Here is a 16,876-nt window from a genome sequence, read left to right on the forward strand (position 1 = left end):
AGGGCAGCGCCAAAGCAAAAGCCAACACATGCAAAGTTATGGAAATGATGCAACTGCAATCTTTCAGCACTGCAAAAGTTTCCAATGGAATTGTTGGCCTGTATATCCACTATCAGCCTCAAAACATAAGGAGGGGAATAACAGTCTGAGAACCCGGCGCATGCTCGAACAGGGTTGGGTTTATTCTCTTAATGAGTTCTGGCTGTGTTTTGAGCATAATGTGCATTAAACCAATCAGAGTCTCGTCTCTCATTCCCTTTAAGAGTCAGTTGCGTCACTACGTGGTGCATTCGCTATTTACATGACAGACATTGTGGGCAGACAAATTGAACGCTTCACTAGCGAGAAAACGGTTAAAGACCACCTTCAGGGCACTCTAGACATTCATTACACATTTAACTTCATCGATTGCCTCAAGTTTTTTCTTTATAGATCACAAGTTTTGCTTGGGAAATGCCATACGCACAGTTTTGCGCGTACGCCACATTGATAAATGAGACCTCAGCTCTGATTATTTGTTACTACAGTATGTGGAGATCTCATTTGTGTTTGTTAGTGCTGCAGCGTCGCTCTCTCACGTGTGCTGGTGTGTGTTTCAGGAGGCTGTGTGTTAAAGAAGACGTGCGGTCAGTCGCTGCAGTTCTGTGCGGAGCTGCTGGGTCTGGATGAGGAGGATCTGCGGGTCAGTCTGACCTCCAGAGTCATGCTCACCACTGCCGGCGGCACTAAAGGCACAGTCATCAAGTAAGAGACACTCCTTAAGGGTTCCTACACTCAAAGATGCGAATGATCCCAAATATTTACTCATCCTCATGGCATCTTAATGACACACCAAGCCATTACGTGCTAGATTAAGAGGTTTTTTTTATTACAGGTGGTTTGTCAAGCCCACTCACCTGTTTGAGGCACACTTTCTGTGAGTCCGAATAAGAGCTGTTCTGTGTGTGTGTTTTGTGCAGGGTCCCTCTGAAGGTGGAGCAGGCCAGCAGTGCACGGGATGCCCTGGCTAAAGCCATCTATAGCCGGCTCTTTGATCATGTGGTCACTAGGATTAACCAGTGCTTCCCCTTTGACTCATCTGCACACTTCATTGGTGTTCTGGACATCGCAGGCTTCGGTACGAGAGCTTTACACTGGTGCTCAGTTTGCAGTTGTACAGTTATATACAGTTAGAGTCAGTGAGAGTGGTCCACCTTTCCACTATCAGGCGCATCAAATGAGCAGCAAATGAGAATAAGGGGCGGGGCTTGTCAGATGATAGAGAGTGTTTGATTGGTCAAAAGATTTAATGAGAACTTAAGTATGAGGTGACGTGAATAAATGGATTCGTTTAGAAGGAAGTGACAAACTGTCATTGTTTTGGAGCACACTAGCTCATAGATATCCTCAAGATGTTTTCATTTCATGGGGATTTTACCTAAAATGGACAAAATTAAGTTATAATCAAGCACCTCTTTAATGCCTGTGTTCTGATTCCTTCAGTCTGTTAACCTCATTTGTCTTTTACTTTTCCTCCGCAGAGTACTTTGAGCACAACAGTTTCGAGCAGTTCTGCATCAACTACTGTAATGAGAAACTCCAGCAGTTCTTCAATGAGCGCATTCTCAAGGAGGTGAGACGTTCAGATGAGCAGTGCTCAGATCTCAGCAGATTAGCCACAGAACTGCATTTTGATTTAAGCACACTTAAAAAACACCACAGGTTTTATAAAAACATAAAGAATTGATATATTGGGCTGAATAATTTGTAGAAAATATCTCATTTAGTTTTTTCTGACAGATTTTTGCCAAACCTATTTGCGAAGTCAAACTTCAGCTCAATATTACGATGCACGCTTTAAATCAGTGTTTCTCAATCCCGCTCCTCACACTCCACCACAGCACATTTCAGATATCTTGCTTTTTACGTCAGACGTTTGTTCTAATTTATTATATATTTTAACATATGAATAATAGTAATACGCCTCATATATGGCTGGACGAGAGCAAGATGAGACCTCAGATTCGATGAATTGCTGCTTTATGCATCTTTGGTTGATCTCAGTTGGCTGGTTCTCCCTCTCCCACAATTTCATTTAATGGTTTAGCCCTAGATTATCACAATGTTACGAATCACGATTTCAATTAATGGTTTAGCCCTAGATTATCGCAATGTTTCAATTCACAATTTAGATTAATGCTTCAGTCTTAGATTATCGCAATGTTTCAAATCACGATTTCCATGAATGGTTCAGCCCTAGATTATCGCAATGTTTCGAATCACAATTTCCATGAATGGTTCAGCCCTAGATTATCGCAATGTTTTGAATCACGATTTTCATTAACGGTTCAGCCCTAGATTATCACAATGTTTCGAATCACGATTTCCATGAATGGTTCAGCCCTAGATTATCGCAATGTTTCGAATCACAATTTCCATGAATGGTTCAGCCCTAGATTATCGCAATGTTTCGAATCACGATTTCCATTAATGGTTTAGCCCTAGATTATCACAATGTTTCGAATCACGATTTCCATTAATGGTTCAGCCCTAGATTATTGCAATGTTACGAATCACGATTTCCATTAATGGTTCAGCCCTAGATTATTGCAATGTTACGAATCACGATTTCCATTAATGGTTCAGCCCTAGATTATTGCAATGTTACGAATCACGATTTCCATTAATGGTTCAGCCCTAGATTATCGCAATGTTTTGAATCACGATTTCCATTAATGGTTCAGCCCTAGATTATCGCAATGTTTTGAATCACGATTTCCATTAATGGTTCAGCCCTAGATTATTGCAATGTTACGAATCACGATTTCCATTAATGGTTCAGCCCTAGATTATTGCAATGTTACGAATCACGATTTCCATTAATGGTTCAGCCCTAGATTATTGCAATGTTACGAATCACGATTTCCATTAATGGTTCAGCCCTAGATTATCGCAATGTTTTGAATCACGATTTCCATTAATGGTTCAGCCCTAGATTATTGCAATGTTACGAATCACGATTTCCATTAATGGTTCAGCCCTAGATTATTGCACTGTTTCGAATCACGATTTCTATTAATGGTTCAGCCCTAGATTATAGCAATGTTTTAAATGAATTTTCAGGTCTACGCTCAGTCAAAACCATTATATGTGATGCACTGGTCTGATCCTCTGGCTTTCGTTGTGTCTGTTTAACAGGAGCAGGAATTGTATCAGAGAGAGGGTCTAGGAGTCAATGAAGTGCACTACGTTGATAATCAGGACTGTATAGGTCTGTATCTCAGATGAAACTCAAGACTTCATTGAGCTGCTGAAATGATATCTGCATTATATCTGTCCTTTTTATTATCTTCTTCGGTTCAGACTTGGTGGAGTCGAAGGTAGTTGGCATCTTGGACATCCTGGATGAAGAAAACCGACTACCTCAACCCAGCGACCAGCACTTTACTGAAACTGTCCACAGCAAACACAAGGACCATTTCCGGCTGACTGTGAGTCTCGCTTCATTTCAGCTCATTTTGCTGTAGTTCAGGGGTCTCGGATTTAATTGCTCACATAGTCAATATTATTAGACCTTTAGACTTTATATCATATTAATATCATTCTGTTCTGTACTGGATTGCAGCTGAAAGGGCATCCGCTGCTTAAAACATATGCTGGAATAGTTGGCGGTTCATTCTGCTGTGGCGGTTTCTTAAATAGAGACCAAGCCGAAGGAGAATGAATGAATGAATGAATGTATTAGTGGTATTTTAAAGTGTCCACTATATCAGTATTGTGCATGTTCATCATCACGATATATTAAATTATGTCTACTAATGTCTCACAGGTTCCCAGAAAATCTAAGCTGCAGGTGCACAGGAACGTCAGAGACGATGAGGGCTTCATCATAAGACACTTCGCTGGAGCAGTCTGCTATGAAACGGTACACACACACATTTTAGGTTTCTGGATCCGCATCTGTTTAACATTCCAATCAGCAAATCACGATTTATGTTAAAGGGGACCTTGTGTGTCAGCAGTGTGCGAATATAAGCAGCTTCTAATGGTAAACATCAATTAATTGTATTTGTTATAATCAGACTTGATATAAACAGTCTGCAGAAACACTTTGATTGACATTCTCCCTTTGTACGTGTCATCAGAGGGGGAAAGCCCCACCCACTAGTGACCATCTCTCCCTCATTAGCATAGTACGTCAGTCCTGTTTTTAAATCTGCCACTATGCTGACACACAGACATTTGTAGCTCCGCCCTCTTCTGAAAAGAGCATTCATTTGCATTTAAAGCGACAGTCACCAAAACACCAGAGTGAGGATCAAATGTCTAAAAGGGGGAGTTTCAAAGAGTTTCATACATTATTTATGGGGTATTTTTAGTCAGTTCAAAGACTAATATGAGGTTTTTCACTCTTTATATTCATAATAAAGAGGGTTAAGGATGGTAATTGTTTATTTTTTTTGCAAATTCAGTACTATAAAATTGCTCTCATGTCATTCTGTGTGGCATTATAAAGTGTTAAACATAACCTGTAGATACCCGAGACATTCTTCAACATTGTAGATGGTGTCATTGCTGCATTTTCAGTCAAGTCTGCTTTCAGGGAAAGGGTTATATAGTTATGTGATAGAGCAGGTTTTGTGATCTCTCTTCCAGACTCAGTTTGTGGAGAAGAATAATGACGCTCTGCACATGTCTCTGGCGTGTTTGGTGAGCGAGTCCAAGGATAAGTTCATCGGCGAGCTCTTCGAAAACTCGAACCACTCCAAAGACACCAAGCAGAAGGCCGGCAAACTGAGCTTCATCAGCGTCGGCAACAAGTTCAAGGTCAGTCACAACAGTCGGCTCCCAACACATTTAGATCCTGGATACAACAGATCTTTTCTTTATCATTCAACTGCAGTAATCATCATACAGCTTAATGTGTTGATTAAACAATTATCTCAAATCAAACCATTTTAAAAGTATAGGGTAGCATTTAAGTACATCCAGGAGGTTATTATCACAGAATAAAGCCTGACAGATATGCTGGCTATTTAAGTTGGATATGACCTAAGGACAAAAATAGGTTTTAGCATATAGAGATCTGTAGTATAATAATTAAGCTGTATTGACACAAACATAATTTTATTATAACTTTATAATCCTCCTCCTCATCATCATCATCATCATCTTATATTAGTAAACCTCTCAGTCATGACCGAAAGGACAAGATCTCGGATACAAGCAGCCAAAATGAGTTTACTTTGTGGGGTGGCAGGGCACACTCTTATAGACAGGGTGAGGAGCTCTCGTTCGGGAGGAGCTCGGAGTAGAGCCGCTGCTCCTCCACATCAAGAGAAGTCAGCTGAGGTGGCTCGGGCATCTGTTTCAGGCATTTCAGGAGTTGTTCCAGGCATATCCTACCAAGAGGAGGCCTCGGGGAAGACCCAGGACACGCTGGAGGGACTATGTCTCTCGGCTGGCCTGGGAACGCCTCGGGATCCGCCCCGGAGGAGCTGGAGGAGCATTTGTACAGCCTCCTCACTCTTCTGTATTACTCCGCCCACATACAGCGACAACAGGACACTTCACAGTTTGACAAATATTACTGCTGTTGGACAACATAATGTACTTTTGAGGGTTTTTAGTCGAGAATGTAGTTGTTTAGATTGTAATTATGCAGTTTATTTATAAGGACAGCGCCTATTTTAATACAGTTACTTTCCCATCCCGGTTCTCAACAGTGTTATTCAGAGACCTCACCCCCGAACACCCCCTCCTTATTACGAACACAACAGCAGTCTGGTAGTAATGGTGCTGCGTTTTCAGGCTTAATTATTGTGATATCCCGATTTCAACAGAGAACTACTGTAGACTGTAATAGACTGTAAGAAGATATCTCTGTAGACTGATGGCATTTCATGTCACGTTCAGCCTTATAATCTTAAAATGTGAGCAAAATCAGCTGTTTTGTCATCACTTTAGACATTATGCTGGAGAGTCATTTAAACACTAGCTGTTAAGTGACGTTGGTGAAGTATTAATGGTTTCTGCTGATCTGACGTCAGCTGCAGATGTGAATGAATGGCGGAAGAAAGTAGTTCCTCATACAAAAGGGTTTTCAGACTCTCTGTGTTTGATTTTCTTTTTTATATACATGATTATGCCATCAAACTGTTGTATAAACGCAATATCACACTCATAGCAGTGCGATATGGCTGTATATCAGCACTGTTGGGACGCAACATGATGCATACATGTACATATCCAGACATCCCAAGTGTCAGAGGTTTAACACCCTTTTAAAATGTAATATGTTTGTTTTCCTTCATAGACACAGCTGAATATTCTTCTGGAGAAGCTGCACAGTACTGTGAGTCATTTTGCTTGTTATTTACAGTATCAACTAAATGTGTGTGTCCATACGTGTGCAGCACGTGTGTGTTGTTTTGACTGATATAGCTAATATTGATTGTGCTGCTGCGGTTTCAGGGCTCAAGTTTTGTCCGCTGTGTGAAGCCCAATCTGAAGATGGTCGGTCATCATTTTGAGGGCGCTCAGATTCTGTCCCAACTACAGTGCTCAGGTTAACACACATACACACACACGGCGTCACATTACACAGAGCTGTCAGCTTCATCACACACATTTTTCTACATCCTTGATTTTGCAGCTTGTGACTTGCTAACAGTCCACATTTGTCCACAATGATCTATTTATTGATGACCTCAGATGAATACACCAGTGAATATATGCAGAGTTTCATATGTTATGATAGGGATGCAGAATGTTCATTATTTATCATATTTGTATATATATCGAAGCCTGATGTATCAAAAAAAAAATCTATTTAATATAAAGTATTATTATTATTGGCATATCATGGGCTTTTCATATCATGGGCTATACAATTGATGGTTGCAATTGATTTAATACCTGTGTCTGTGTGTGTGTGTGTGTGTGTGGTTCAGGGATGGTGTCTGTACTGGATCTAATGCAGGGTGGTTTCCCCTCACGCGCGCCTTTCCATGAGCTCTACAACATGTACAAACAGTACATGCCGGCCAAACTGACCCGACTGGACCCCAGACTCTTCTGTAAGGTGTGTGTGAATACCATACACAAGCAAGATGATTGTGACCACTCTCTCATATCATATCATTCAGGTATTAAAATGATTTCACGTTTGTGTCTCAACAGGCATTGTTCAAAGCTCTTGGGCTGAATGAAAACGATTATAAATTTGGCTTGACAAAAGTTTTCTTCAGACCTGGAAAGGTAATGTAACTCGAGTTTCAAGGTTGTTTTTTTAGTATTTTCAGCGGCGATTATTGTGAAATTGATAGTCAATGCATCATACTTGAGGATGATGATGATGAAGATGTACCCAACAGTGCATTGGAGTTAACCCTGATGTGTCTTAATCTGATGAGAATCTGTGTTCACATCATTTAATTATTCATTACTTGTGATGATGAAAGAAGTTTGTGGGTTGACCAAAGTTCTGTTTTCACAGTACGGTTCATTTTATTTCACAGTAATTCTATAGTTTACAATATAGAGATTTAAATAAGTAGTTATTAAAAATGGGCATAATAAATAAGCTTAAATATTTTTTTCAATAATTAAAAGGACTTTACCTTTGATTCTTTTGATTTGCAACTTGTTAAATATTCAGTAGTAGTGATGCACAGGATATTGGTTGTTTTAGTGTTGGTAATGTCACGCATTGTCACGCATAAACTTAATAATTGTCTCACATTTTAGTTTGTTTGGCAATGGTCTTGCTAGAAGTCAGTGTATTGTGATGTGGAAGGGCTCTCGTTTTTGCATTTGTTTTAACACGTCAGATTTAGTCATGTATGGGAGAAATGACTAGGAATAATAAACGGCGGAAAACACTCAAGCTACTCGCTCTACAAACAAGTGTGTTGATGATACACAGACAAAACAGAATCATATAATTAGAAAATATCAGTTTGCAACATCAAGCAGCAGAATGAGCCGTGTCTAAATATCAATGGAAGGGAATGAGAGTGGAAATCTGGAGCCAAAAAGATTCCAATGGCTGCACCCGATCGTATGCAAAGAATAAGGTCAATACATCTGATATGTTGAGTTCACTGTGACTGTTTTTCTGTTGTGTCAGTTTGCGGAGTTTGATCAGATTATGAAGTCAGACCCGGATCATTTGGCTGAGCTGGTGAAGCGTGTGAATAAATGGCTGATCTGCAGCCGCTGGAAGAAGGTTCAGTGGTGCGCGCTGTCCGTCATCAAACGTACGTAACTAACCGACACTTGCACTTTGATTATGACCTGAAGTTCCTAAATATTCTGATGGATCATTCTCTGTTGTTTCTCTTCCAGTGAAAAACAAGATGCTGTACCGAGCGCAAGCCTGTGTCCAGATGCAGAAGACTGTTCGCATGTGGCTCTGCAGGAGGAAACACAAACCACGGTGAGCAGCACTTCCTGTTCTCCTCACTTAGTGATGGAAGAGAGCAGCCGTCACTTACTACAGGATATAAACAGTTGAAGTCAGAATTATTCACCTTCCTGCCCAGCTCTCACGTTATTAAAATAATGCCAGAACAGATATTTATAATTTTCTGTAAATATTTTTGGGCTTATATTTAATTTTCTATAAGTGGTGTTCTTTTAATTTGCCAAAGAATCCTGAATTCATTCATTCATTCATTCATTCATTCATTCATTCGTTCATTTTCCTTCGGCTTAGTCCTTTTATTCATCAGAGGTCACCACAGTGGAATGAACCGCCAGCTATTCTGTTTTACGCAGTGGATGCCCTTCCAGCTGCAATGCACTACTGGGAAACACCCATACACACTCATTCACACACACACACACGCTCATACACTACGGCCAGTTTAGTTCATCAATCCCCTTCTGATGACACGTACAACGGGAGATTGTCAATCAAAGTGCTTCTGCAGACGGTTTATATCAAGTCTGATTATTAAAACAGAATCAGAAGCTGGATATATTCAAACACTGCTGACACACAACTGTGTTTAAACGCCTTATAATTGGGATTTTTTTATGATAGGTCTCCTTAACTGTAACTGTGTGTGTGTGTGTGTTAGGATCGATGGGCTGGTGAAGGCACGTAACCTGAAGAAGCGGATGGAGAAGCTGAACGAGGTGGTGTCTGGACTGAAGGAGGGCAAACAGGAGATGAGCAAACACATGCAGGATCTGGACTCCTCTATCGATGCCCACATACGCAAGATAAAGGTGTGTTCCAATAAGGATTCAATGAATAAAGTATTATTTTCACACCGTTCTTTACTCAACACCACAAAACCACTCAACTGTGTTTAGGATTTGTAGTGAAGTATGTTTGCATCACCAATCTATCTCTAAATGGACAGCTTTTCTGGTTTGCTCAGTAGTTCACTTTGTACTCTGATTCGAGTCCAGTGAAGCACGGTTCCACAAAAGCAGTGTAAAATCAAGGTCAAACTATGTGGTTGCAGTGTACTTTTCTCTTACGTCTGCTTCTGAAAACACTATTGGTTGGGTTTAGGTCAGTGGTTTGCCAGATAATCTGTATGATAAGTGCAGCCTTCTCCTGGAAGTGTACAAGAAGGTCATGTTACTGATATATACAAACAAAACATACCCTTAAGTAGAGATGCACCAATCGCAATTTGCCGATTCCGATTCCAGTTTATCTGTTAGCGTGACCTGCTGATGGCTAATTTTGCTGATTAAAATGTTTCCTAATAACTGTAATTATTAATAATAATATATTAACATCAAAATAAAAAACAAAATAAAAAAGAAACATCACAGTTCCCTCAAACTGAGTTAACAACATAAAAGAAAATGTGATTTTCCACTGTCTAGAATTTTAGCTATTTTTCATTTTCATTTTTAGTATGTTTTGTTTATTAATTGTAAAGCTTTGTATTATTGTTTTATACTTTTTTCCTTGGCGATCTCTGGAGGGAAATCAGGAAAGACGTATATGGGTCTGGCTTTTGAGTTTGGCTTCAATAGTCTACCGCAGATCGTCTTCCTTGACATCAAATCGGTGAAAGCATATGACAAACGGCCACAGCCGCTGACCCTCAGCTAATCCTCTGATAATGTGCGATGTGCTCGGGCAAGAAGCGGGGACTCGTGGAGGTGGAATATCTCTTGCAGTGTTTCCGCAATGAACTCTGTATGCTGTGTACCCTCCATATCTTCAGGAATACCCACAAGAGACAGATTGCGTGGTCGAGAACGCCATTCCAAATCTATGCACTCGGCCTAAAGAGCAGCAATCTCACTCTGTAGGGTGGTCATATTCGGTTCAAGTGCCTGTTCGTGCACTCGGATGCATTTTCCAGTCTAGTTTGCTTCTCATGTGCTTTCATATCTGAAGTTGCCACCAATGAGATTTGTTTTCAGAAACTGAGCCGCATGCATGTCAAACTTTTGGTCCAAAGGCTTGACGCTGCCATTATTGTAGCACCTTCAATCATGCTTGTTTCGTCTTTGGCCCGACTTGGCGGACCCATTAGAGCTCCATCAAATCAGTCTTTTTCTGAGGCACGGCTTTCGACACCAAGGCGCAAGGTTCAGAAAAAGTCCACAGAACAATTTAGCAGCTGCGACAATAAACTTGGAGTACGTTGTAACTATGTGTTTAGTAAATTTAGGAATTAGAGCGCAGAGCTCGCAACTTTGAGACTCCACACGGCTGATGCTAAACCAGAAATTGTTTTATACTTCTTTTTCTGATTTGGTTTTATCTTGTTCTATGTGACTGATGTTTCTCTCTCTCTAATGGCTCGTTTCCACTGACTGGTACATTACGGTACGGTTCGGGTCGGTATGGGTCACCTTTATCAGGCTTGCGTTTACACTACCAAGGGTAGCCTTTTGGCGGGCGTGGTGTATGACAGAAAGTTTCAGTCGACGTCATTTTCGCTCGAGGAAATGTCTACAGTAAAGCTGTACGGGTCACTTACATATCATATGAGAAGCTCTTCTCACAACACAGACGCTTCAAACACATAAATACTTGTGTAGAAATGTTTATTACTAACTTTTCTATGAACATGAGTTGCTTATAACTGCAGATCAATGACAGTGTGAAACTGCCTACTGTAACGTCTGTAATTATATTAAATAAATGAATAAATGAACATATATAAACACAAACAGCCCCTTACAGTCTCCGATATGTTCCCAACTACGGAAGAACTACACACAGCAGACATTTAGTCAGTATTTAGGTTCAAAACAACACAAAATATAGCCTACAGTCAGTGTAAACCTCTCATCTGTGTCTGTAATCTTCAGCAGCACATGTAGCCTCTGTTAGAGAGCAATTCCGTCATTCCCAGATCATATTAGTCCAAAAGGTGAAGATAATAAGTTAGTTAATCATGACATTTGATTCATGTTTGCTGAATAATAATGTGCTCCTTTTTTCCGGCTTCTCCTTTGTTTCTTCACGCTTCACTCTCACGTTTGTCAGTGTCTGACAGGATCGGGTTTTAAAAGCACGTCAATAATCAAGCGCAGGTTATTTTACAAGCGCAAACATTTACAAACAGCTTGAAAGAAAGATTTTAAGCATTTAACTGATGGCATTAATCAGTCTTACTGTTGATCAAAATGAACATCCCTAACAAGGAGCAGAGAGCCTGCTCAGATGGGGTTGTCGGCCCAAACGTTCTCCATCAGGATTTCATTATACACTGGGTCTGCTTGTAACAAGCTGCGTGTGTGACGGGGCTCAAGACAAGTCTGGACACACGTGATCAGAAAACTGTTTGTCTGAATTATGTATTGAAGAGGAGCTCATTTGACTGTTGTGATAAGGTTTATTGGGCCAAACTTTTTCGTGGTGGTTGTGTCTTCAAATGGTGATCGTAATGGAGCTTTCAGTTTCACGCATTGTGAAAAAACGTTACACACAGATTACTTATACAAACCAGACCGGCTGAAGTCAGCCAAGCCGGTCATGTGAAAAATTGGTCGATAGGTACATCTCTACCCTTAGGGTGGACGTACAAGGTGCAAATTTAGCTCTTCTACTATTTTTATTTATTTATTTATTTTTATTGTTGTATGGTTGTGGGTTGTAGCATCTGAGAGGAAGCTACAAGATGAGCCGAGCGCCTTTTGAGGTCCCAATCATTTTCAAACTTGTCAAAAACAGTTTGCTTGCTAAGTGTGTAATGCATAGCACTGAGGGGCTCACGGCGACCCGAGTTTGATTCCTTTGTCGATCCTTCCACTCTTTCTGTTCCCCACACACATTCCTGTCTCAGCTCTCCTCTACCCTATCCAATAAAATAGCTAAAACTAATTATTATAATTTCTATTTTTAAGTTTGAGAGCTGTCGGCTTAAATTTGTAATCTATGGATCTGTCTAAAAGTGAGCAATGTTTAGAGAAGGGGAGAGAGTGTGTAATGTTTAATTTTGATCATTATTTTGGGGCAGGATTTCATGCGATTGCTTCAAAATTTGCATGGTCATAAAATCGTTTCGTTTATCACTGTCTGAATGATTTTCACATAATCTCATGCGTGACGTGTGCATGGACATATGCTCTTCCGACCATCAGAATTCCCACCATGTACGCCTGCCTTAAGTAACATAGTTCAGATGCACAAAAAAGTGGACAGCGCCCTCTAGTGGATTTGTCATCTGAAACTTGCAGTGAAACGTACCCAGAGCAATGTATTTTATGTTATTTTATGACTGAGGCACATATATCCAATGAGTCTGGACTGACTTTTCTCATGTTGTGGTCTCAAGTTAAGAATTATTTTCCACAATTTCCTCTCTCTAGTTACGTTTCTGTTTATTTTCCGTATAATCGTTCATGTCCTTGTTCTTAGTCAAAGTATTGACTGTGCGTCACTTTTCTCTGCAGAGCACCGTGATGAGCCGGATGGACATCGACCACGAGCACCAGGCTCTGATCACCCGCTCTCAGGAGCTGCTGAGCGCCATGCAGAAGAAGAAGCAGGAGGAGGAGGAGATGGCGAGACTCAAGCGCATCCAGGAGGAGATGGAGAAAGAGAGGAAGAGGCGCGAGGAGGAGGAGCAGAAGCGCAAGCGAGAGGAAGAAGAAAGACGACAGTCAGTGTTTACAGAGCTCGACATTCATTCACCTTCAGCACAACTCTTTTCTTGCGTATAGATCATCTGTATAGTCTGGGGAACTACTGTTTGAATCAATCTATTTTCTGTGCATGACACATTAGCGCAGTGTTTCTCAACCACATTCCTGGAGGAGCACCAGCACTGCATGTTTAGGATGTCTCCTTTGTCTGTCACACCCATTACAGCTCTTTCAGTCTCTGCTAGTGAGCTGCTGATCTGAATCAGGTGTGTTTGGTTAAGGAGACACGGAAAATCTGCAGAGCTAGTGTTCCCCTAGGAACATGGTTGAGAAGCACTGCACTAGACAATGTGATAAATAATTTTGAAGTCGACTTTTATAGGATTAAGGTCAACATCCACTAGTGGTGACGTTATCAATAAAACTATTAACCCTCAGGGGTTGAAGACTGCATGTATGTGTTTTGAGGCGTCTTCTCCTTTCACTTTTTATCGTACGTATAAGAGCAATACATCAATCCAATCTGTTAGGTGTCTACTTTTGTTTGCGTACACTCACAACCAGGGGTGTAATGGACATTTTAAAAGTGGGGGGACAGCTGTATGAAATCTAAAAGTTTACATTCTTAATCACCTGCTTCTAAATGGTCTGTCTCAAAAAGTGAGGGGGACATATCCCCCAACCCCCCCCCGCCCCCCCAATCGCAATCGCTCGCTTTTTTTAATGTCTAATCATCTTGTTTAATCCCGCCCCTTTTCGCAGCGCCGTACAACAGAATTTCGCACTCACAAAGCCCAGTGTGACCACAGCTTTATAGAAATCCTGTCATCAGTTTCCTGAACAGAAGCATTATATATTACATATTTGTTTCATATGTGGTAGAACCGAAGACTTGTGTGTGTGTGTGTGATCTAGATCTTATTGCAAACTATTCATCCATGTGTGTATTATAGTTATTCTTTACATTTGGTTTGACCTTGTAGTTGATAATCAGAATTTCGTCATTTAGTTCTCTGTCTGTTTGCTTCAGGAAAGCCGAGATGGAGTTAAAGAGGAAACAGGAGGAAGAAGAGCGCAAGAAAAGAGAGGAGGAAGAGAGGAAACTGCAGGTGACTCCTTTATTCTGCTTTTCTTCCTTCTTAGCCACAGTTAACTTATTTCTTTTGGTTTGTGCTTCTGTTTTCATGACCAGAGCTACTGCTGTTGCCTTAAACCACATATTGGTGGCACCCTTTTGTGTGTGCGTGCGTGCGTGCGTGTGCGTGCGTGCGTGTGCGTGCGTGTGCGTGCACGTGCGTGTGTGTGTGTGTGTGTTTTTAGGCCGGTCCTTCAGTTAAAATCATTAGCTTGACAAACACACAGGGTTGTTCCACTGCCTTTACAAAAAATCTAAGTGTGTGACCAATTGATGTTTGATTTTTATTATTATCTATATTTATAAATATTTTTGATGGTAAAAAGTGAAAAAAGCAGGCTCAGGGTGTATTACTTCATGCTTTTTCTGCACAGATTTTTTTGTACAAAGTCTGCAGATTAATGCACAGTTATTATTTAGAGTTTAGACACAAACACACTTTGCCTGTGCGTGTGTTCAGGAGGAGATGGAGCTGCAGCTGGAGGCGGAGCGGGAGCAGGAGACGTCCCGTCAAGCGGTGCTGGAGCAGGAGCGGCGGGACCGAGAGCTGGCCCTGCGCATCGCTCAGAGTGAAGCCGAGCTCATCCCGGAGGAGACTCCGCCGGATGCTGGACTGCGCAGGTACCAAACACACACACTTCCGTCTGCTCCAGCTTGTGCACTCCATCCCAACACATGCAGATTATCCCAGAACACCCTACAGGAGGGGTCTCCAACACCCCGCAAATATTTCAACAATGTTTTGCTCACCTACAGTTTGTCTTGTTTTTAGTGTAATTATCGAGCTATTCTTAAATCATGAAGCATTTTCTAGACAAGCAAACTTGTTTTGAGAAATTGTAGATCTAAATGAGTTTTTCCTTAAAACAAGCTAAATAATCTGCCAATGGCCTCAGGTAAAATAAAGGATAAAATCATCTTGTTTTGGGTTTGAAATCAGATTTATTCAGCTTCCCCCATTGGCTGATTCATCTTCTTGTTTTAAGGAAAAACTCGCTTCATTTTAGCATCTTTCAGCCTCTTTGAGGTATTAAAGAGTAGCTCGCGTTTAAGATAAGGTTGGAGACTCCTGCACTACAGCCAATTATTTGTAATATATGTCCTGTTTAGAGCTTAGATCAGGCTCAAAAAATTAAATCCGACCCTGTCTGAGCCCGTCCCGCTCCGACACATTAACTGGATCATAACAAAAGAGAACATCGAAGGCTGACTATCACCCTTTCTGCCATGGCAAGCCTGCTTCATGAGTGTTCATCATCATCAAGTCCACGCTTTTTTTTTTTGCTATCACCTCTTTCACAGCGCACATGTAAGCAGAGCGTGAGCAGCGCGTGTATTTTTCAGCATCCATGTTAAGAGATTACAGCTTTCATACTGCACTCAGAAGCAGCGCGTCAGTGCGGAGCGTGAGATGAGCTGAAGCAGCAGTGGTGCCATCATTTCACAGCTGGGTCTATTTTTGCCGCTGCTCACGTTCAGCTACACGCTGTAGTAACGAGAAAACAAAGAAAACAAAACACAAAGGCAGAATGTTTCATAGGTGCTCAACAAGTAACGTTATTGATGATTATACAGTCACTTACTGCACTGACCATACGGCAAAGCAGCACCAACTCACACTAAATTGTAGGCTTATGCTAGTTTTGTTTCTGCCAGAGACTTGTATTGTCGGCTAAGAGAACGAGTCGTTCATAACGGAGATTCATTCACAAACGAATCGCTCCCTTTGTTAGCATTAGAAGTGAAAGCAGGAGAGGGGGGGGGGGTGTTTCAGGACATGTTTGAGATCAAATTTAACAGGGAGAGAGGATAATACATTTACATGCACACAAACACACACTCTTTGTCCGCAATGTCCGTCCGGTCACTGATCCATCGATGAAGAAAAGGGATATAAAGTTATAACTTTCGTAATTTATACAAATATTTGCATAATGACCACTGGAAAAACTCCCAATCTCATATATATATATATATGCATATATGTGTCTATATCTTGGGCTCCAGAGACCAGTCCTCCACTGCACCTTGGTCCCACATTCATTTCAATGGAGCACTACCCTGTACTAAAATGGCGGCTCTATTGACGCATTCCTTCTAATAGACAACAACAGCGTAGGCGACATCTAATGTGAATATCTATGATCACACACAATTTTATTAAGCCAAACAAATAAGATTAAACTAAAACTCCTCTTAAAAGCTTTTTAACCTTGTTTTGAGGCTGGAACATCCTTCTGAAGAGTTAATGGTGGTGGGATAGTCTTGTTGAATTACCGCCGACTTAATATTATTAGGTTCTACACACTGCAAAAAAAGGTTTTCTCTCTAAGAGTTTGTGTCTTGTTTCTAGTCCAAATATCTACAAATATCCAGAAATCCAGAAGCGTTTTGTAGACCAGCTTAAGTGAGTTTAAATTGAGTCAGTTTTTCTCTTAAAACAAGCTAAATACTCTTATTGTCACTTTTGAATTGTGAGTTTTGTGCTTGTTTTAAGGGAAATCTCACTTCATTTTGACTCATTATTTCTGAAAACAACACAATGTCTTGTGCTTGTCTAGAAAATGCTTCTTGATTAAAGAGTTTTTAGATGTTTGGACTAGAAACGAGCGAAAGCTGGAGGTAAGAAAAGCTTTAACTGCAGTGTTCAGACTTTATGTAATGCTCTTCATGTTTGTTTTTACA

General features: G+C 40.8%; 1 protein-coding gene across 5 annotated transcripts in view; it reads left to right on the forward strand.

Moving 5' to 3' along the window:
* myo6a (myosin VIa) overlaps nucleotides 1–16,876 on the forward strand; it is a 72,258-nt gene that overhangs the window by 43,052 nt on the left and 12,330 nt on the right. For all 5 annotated transcript variants that reach the window (XM_056445623.1, XM_056445624.1, XM_056445625.1 and 2 more), the window contains exons 12-28: nucleotides 600–744; nucleotides 960–1,117; nucleotides 1,521–1,612; nucleotides 3,178–3,250; nucleotides 3,343–3,470; nucleotides 3,809–3,904; nucleotides 4,636–4,806; nucleotides 6,296–6,334; nucleotides 6,454–6,547; nucleotides 6,933–7,063; nucleotides 7,162–7,239; nucleotides 8,111–8,240; nucleotides 8,329–8,419; nucleotides 9,066–9,216; nucleotides 12,865–13,073; nucleotides 14,087–14,165; nucleotides 14,652–14,812. In XM_056445623.1, coding sequence (XP_056301598.1) covers nucleotides 600–744; nucleotides 960–1,117; nucleotides 1,521–1,612; nucleotides 3,178–3,250; nucleotides 3,343–3,470; nucleotides 3,809–3,904; nucleotides 4,636–4,806; nucleotides 6,296–6,334; nucleotides 6,454–6,547; nucleotides 6,933–7,063; nucleotides 7,162–7,239; nucleotides 8,111–8,240; nucleotides 8,329–8,419; nucleotides 9,066–9,216; nucleotides 12,865–13,073; nucleotides 14,087–14,165; nucleotides 14,652–14,812 — 2,026 coding nt within the window. The remainder of the gene's footprint in view (nucleotides 1–599; nucleotides 745–959; nucleotides 1,118–1,520; nucleotides 1,613–3,177; nucleotides 3,251–3,342; nucleotides 3,471–3,808; nucleotides 3,905–4,635; nucleotides 4,807–6,295; nucleotides 6,335–6,453; nucleotides 6,548–6,932; nucleotides 7,064–7,161; nucleotides 7,240–8,110; nucleotides 8,241–8,328; nucleotides 8,420–9,065; nucleotides 9,217–12,864; nucleotides 13,074–14,086; nucleotides 14,166–14,651; nucleotides 14,813–16,876) is intronic.

The sequence above is a fragment of the Danio aesculapii genome, chromosome 20 (genome assembly GCF_903798145.1).
Source record: "Danio aesculapii chromosome 20, fDanAes4.1, whole genome shotgun sequence".
Classification (NCBI taxonomy): Eukaryota; Metazoa; Chordata; class Actinopteri; order Cypriniformes; family Danionidae; genus Danio; species Danio aesculapii.